The 5289-nt window shown below is 67.7% G+C and overlaps 1 protein-coding gene across 1 annotated transcript; it reads left to right on the top strand.

Moving 5' to 3' along the window:
• Window positions 1-240: 240 nt before the first annotated feature.
• On the top strand, window positions 241-5271 carry LOC126037018 (calmodulin-regulated spectrin-associated protein 3-like; the record flags this gene model as incomplete). Its single annotated transcript, XM_049797236.1, has 2 exons — window positions 241-600; window positions 5006-5271. Coding segments are annotated over exons 1-2 (414 nt in total), but the record flags the coding sequence as incomplete, so codon positions are not given.
• Between the last annotated feature and the right edge of the window lie 18 nt (window positions 5272-5289).

Raw genomic sequence — 5289 nt, forward strand, 5'->3', positions numbered from 1 at the left:
CAGTCCCTCCCAGTCTCCCCAGTCCCGTCCCCCCCGAGTCCCCTAGCCCCGCCCCTTCCCGCGTGGGTAGGTGAGGGGGGGAGGGGGGGGTGAGGGTAGGCGACCAGGAGGGGGCGGGGCGCACCTGCAGTCACGTGCCTCGGCCCCGCCCCCCTCTCCCCCCTCCCCCCTCCCCTCCCCTCCCCGCACCTGGCGCTGGCGCCACGCTCCCGCCCCGGGGCCGCGCCCGCCAGCCGAACCCACCCGAACCCTCTCCGAGCGTCGCCGAACCCTTTCCGAACCCACCCGAAGCCCTTCCGAACCCACCCGAAGCTCCCCCGCTCCCGCCGCGAAGCTTACCCGAACCCCCGTCGAACCTGCCCGAAGCCGACCCGAACGCTTCCGATTTTTCCCGAACGTAGCCGAACCGGGGCCGGACCGGGCCCCCCGCCGCCCCGCCGGTATTCCCGGGGATGGTGGCGGCTCCCCCCGCCGCTGCCGCGGCCATGCGCCGGGGTTTCCTGGTCCCCGAGATCCGCCCGCTCGACCAGTACGACGGGGCGAGGGCTCGGAGCGCCGCCAGCCTCGCCTGGGCCATCGCCACCGGCTACGGAGGCGCGGGTAGGCCCCGGTACCGGGATGGGGGGGGGGGGGGGGAGGGGGGAAAGGGGGGGTACCGGGAAAAGGGGGGGGGGATACCGGGAAGGGGGTGGTACTGGGAGGTGAGGGGGGGTACTGGGAGGGGGGGTGTCTGGTACTGGGGGCTGTGGTGTACTGGGGGGGATGGAGGCGCGGGCCGGTACCGGAGGGGGGGGGGGTGGGGGACCGGTGTGGGGGGTGTGGGGGTGTTTTCCCGGTCCTTTGGGGGGGGGTTCCTGTCACCCCCCCCCCCCCGTTCGGTGCTTTTGTTGCAGTCTTGGGGAGGGGGGGGGGAGTGTGACGTCGCGGCGTGACGTCACAGGGCGGGAACCCCTGCGGCGCCGCCTCTTGCGGTGTTGGGGGGGGGGGGGGAGGGAGGGGTCGTGTGTGTGACCCACCCGGGGGGGTCTCCCATGTGGGCCCCCCCGGGGGTTTGGGGGAACCCCCCCATCTTTCACCCCCCTGACAGTGGGGGACCCCCATTGCCCCCCCCCCAAGGTTTTGGGGACCTCTCTGCCCGCCCCCCCCCCCCCTTCTGAGCCCAGCAGCTCTCGACTCCCCCCCCCCCCCCCCCCCCAGCTGGTCAAAGTCCGCCGTTCCCCCCCCCCCCCAGCACCCTTTGGACCCTGGGAGGGACCAAATCCCAGGGCGGGGGGGGGAGCAGGGACCCAAATGTCCAGGCAGGGAGGGGGGGACGGGGGGGGCACCTGGGTGCTGTGTTTTAAGGAGGGGGGGGGCACCCACGCTGGGGACCAGGGGGTGCTGGGGACACACACACTGATTTACACCCACCCCCATGGGGACCCAGCACCCAGTGGGTGCAGGGAGGGGGGCTGGGGTGTGAGCCCCCTCCCCCGTGGCTGTGGGGTGCAGGATGGGTGCTGTGGTGTGGGTGCCACGGGTGCTACGTGGGTGCTGTGGGTGCAGGATGGGTGCCGTGGGTTTGGTGGCGGTGCCATGGGTGCCATGAGTTGGGTGCTGGGTGGGTGCCGTGGGGACGGATGGGGGTACCATGGGTGCTCCGGTGTGGGTGCCATGGTGCCGGGTGGGTGCAGGATGGGTGCCGTAGGTGCCATGGATTGGGTGTGGGTGCAGGATGGGTGCCGCAGGTTGGGCAGCGGCACTGTAGGTGCCATGGTTGCAGGATGGGTGCGGGATGGGTGCCATGGGTGGGTGCAGGATGGGTGCCATGGGTGGGTGCAGGATGGGCGCCATGAGTTGGGTGTGGGCGCCATGGATGCAGGATGGGTGCCGTTGGATGGATGTGGGTGCAGGATGGGTGCTGTGGCATGGGTGCCGTGGTGCCAGGTGGGTGCAGGTTGGGTGCCGTGGGATGGATGTGGGTGCAGGATGGGCGCCATGGGTTGGGTGTGGGCGCCGTGGGTGCAGGACGGGTGCCGTGGTGTGGGTGTGGGTGCTGGGTGGCAGTAGCGGGCCAGCACCCGCCGGGTGCCCGGGGCGGGGGTGGGGGCTCGTTCCCACGCTGGGTGGGGCGGGCGTGGGTGCGGGCACCCGCCGGGGGCCCACGGGCTGGGTGCCAGGGGTCCGCCCCCACCCACGGCCCCACCTGCCCGTGGGGTGCTGGCCCTGCCCCTCCAGGAATGTGCCCCCCACCCCGGCCGCACCTCCAGGGAGGCACCCAGGTGTCCCAGTTCCCCTCCCACCCGTCTCTAGGGGTCTGTGGTCATGGTGGGTCTCATGGTGGACCACGTGGTGGTCCCGTGGCCGCTGTGGGGCTGTGGCAGTTGGGGGTCTCCGTGGCCCGTGGTTGGATCCGTGGTCATCGGTTCCTGGTGGGGTCTTGGGTATGGGACCGAGGCCGTTGGGGGTCTCCTTGGGTCCATGGTTGGATCCGTGGTCATCAGTTCTTGGTGGGGCCTTGGGTGTGGGTCCGAGGCCGTTGGGGGTCTCCGTGGCCGTGGGTGCATGGTTGGATCCGTGGTCATCGGTTCCTGGTGGAGTCTTGGGTGTGGGTCCGTGGCAGGTCTGAGGCCGTTGGGCATCTCCATGGCCATGGGTCCGTGGTTGGATCTGTGGTCATCAGTTTGGGGCTTTGGCTGTGGGGCCGTTGGGAGTCTCCGTGGCCGTTGGGGGTCTCCATGGCCATGGGTCCGTGGTTGGGTCTATGGTCATCAGTTTGGGGCTTTGGCCATGGGTCTGTGGTGGGTCCGTGGCCACTGGGGGTCTCCATGGCTGTTGGAGGTCTCCGTAGCCGTGGGTCCATGGTTGGATCTCTGGTCATCAGTTTGGGGCTTTGGCTGTCGGTCCATGGTGGGTCCGTGGCCATTGGGGGTCTCCATGGCCATGGGTCCATGGTTGGATCCGTGGTCATCAGTTCATGGTGGGGCTTTGTGGGTCCATGGTGGGTCTGTGGCCATTGGGGGTCTCTGTCACCATGGGTCCATGGTTGGATCCGTGGTCATCAGTTCATGGTGGGCCTTTTGCTGTGGGTCTGTGGCCACTGGGGGTCTCCACGGCCGTGGGTCCACGGTTGGATCCATGGTGGGACCTTGGCCATCGGTCCGTGGCTTTGGTTGGTTGGGGCCGTTGCAGGTGGTTCTCCCCATGACCGTGGGTTCATGGCTGTGGTGGGATCTGTGGGGTTCCATGGTTACTGTGGGGCTGCAGCTGTGGGTCCACGGTCTCTCTGTGGTTGTTGGGGGTCTCTTCATGGTCACGGCCAGGAGTCCGTGGGTAGATCTAAAGCCGTCGGTGCACGGTGGGTCTGCAGTCCCTGGGGTCTCCAGTCATGGCCATGGATCTGTGACTGGATCCATGGCCGTGGGTCCATGGTTGTGGTGGGGCCTGGGGGGGGGGGGGTGGTCCCTGGTTGCTGTGGGGCTGCAGCCGTGGGTCCATGATGGGTCTGAGGCCGTTGGGTCCTCCATAGCTGTGGGTCCGTGGCTGGATCCATGATTTCGGGTTCCTGGTGGGGCCTTGACCGGGGGTCCACGGATCCAGTAAGTCTGTGGTGGTGACCGTGGGCCCGTCATGGGCCGTGATGGGTCTGTGACCCCCGCCATGGGTCAGCAGGGGGTCTGGGGGGGGTGTTGAAGGCATTGAGGGGTCTGTGGCGATGGCTGCGGGTCTGTGGTGGACCCGTGGGGGGGTTCGAGGCTTTGTCTATGGGTCTGCGGTGGGTTCGTGGTTCTAGTCGTGGACCTGCGGCGGATCTGTCACCGTGGGTCTCCGGTGGGTTCAAGGCGACGATGAGTTGGTCTGTGGCCATTGCTGCGGGTCTGTGGTTATGGGCCCACGGATGGGTTCAAGGTGGCCGTGGGTCCGTGGTAGCGGCCTTGGGTCTGTGATGGACACACAGGTGGATTCAAGACCGTGAGGGATCTGTGGACGTGGAGGAGGATCTGTGGTGGCTCCATGACCGGGTTCAAGGCAACTATGGGTCCGTGGCTGGTCTGGGGCGGTGGCCGTGGGCCTGCAGTGGGTCCAAGGCAACGAGGGGTCTGTAGCCGCGGCCATGAGTCTGTGGCCCGTACGTAGCCATGGGTCTGTGAGTGATTTCAAGGCCGCAATTTGTCCACGGCCCCACGGTGGTGGCCGTGGGTCTGTGGTGGGTCCATAGATGGGTCCAAGACAACAAAGGATCTGTGGTGGGTGTGTAGACACGGATCCACGGGGGATTTCAAGCCCATAATTTGTCCACGGTCCCGTGATGGATCCATAGACGTGTCCAAGGCAACAAGGGGTCTGTAGCCGTGGGTCCGTGGTGGGGACGCGGCCGTGGGTCCGTGGCTGATTTCCAGGCCGCAATTTGTCTGTGGCCCCGCGGTGGGTCTGCGGCGGTGGCCATGGGTCTGCGGTGGGTCCGTGGATGGGTTCAAGGCAACAAGTGGTCTGTAGCAATGGCCGTAGGTCTCTGGTGGGTACGCAGCCATGGGTCTGTGGGTGATATCGAGGCCACAATTTTCTTGTGACCCCAACAATGGCCCCATGGTGGGTCTGTGGTGGGTCCCTAGATGGGTCCCAGAGGCAACGAGGGGTCTATAGCCGTGACCGTGGGTCTGCGGTGGGTACGTAGACATGGGTCCATGGGTGATATCAAAGCCACGATATGTCTCTGGCCCCTTGGTGGGTCTGCGGTGGGTCCGTGGATGGGTCCAAGGCAACGCGGGGGCTGTGTCCGTGGGTCCGTGGCCCCACGGTGGGTCTGTGATGGTGGCCGTGGGTCTGCGGTGGGTCCGTGGATGGGTCCAAGGCAACGCGGGGTCTGTGGTGGGTACGTAGCCGTGGTCTGTGGTGGGTACGTAGCCGTGAGCCCATGGCTGATTTCAAGGCACCGATGGGTCCGCGATGGGTCGGTGGCGGGTCTTGGGTGCCACCGCCCCTCACCCGTGTCCCCCCACCTTCTCCCTGTGACCCCCCCCTCCAGGCAACGTCCCCGAGGAGCTCCGCGACCCCTTCTACACGGACCAGTACGAGCAGGAGCACATCAAACCCCCCGTCACCCGGCTACTGGTGGCCTCCGACATCTACTGCCGGGCCTGGCGTCATGCCCTGGGACCCCCCGACCCCCCCGCCGTCCCCCCGGCCGATAACGGGGCGCTGCTGGCCCTGCTGACCCGCCGGGGGCTGCCCCCCACCTACCAGGACGCCCCAGTCTGCGAGGCCGATCTCCAGCACAAGCCCATCAAGATGGTGAGGGGAACTGGGAGG

The sequence above is a fragment of the Accipiter gentilis genome, unplaced genomic scaffold (genome assembly GCF_929443795.1).
Source record: "Accipiter gentilis unplaced genomic scaffold, bAccGen1.1, whole genome shotgun sequence".
Classification (NCBI taxonomy): Eukaryota; Metazoa; Chordata; class Aves; order Accipitriformes; family Accipitridae; genus Astur; species Astur gentilis.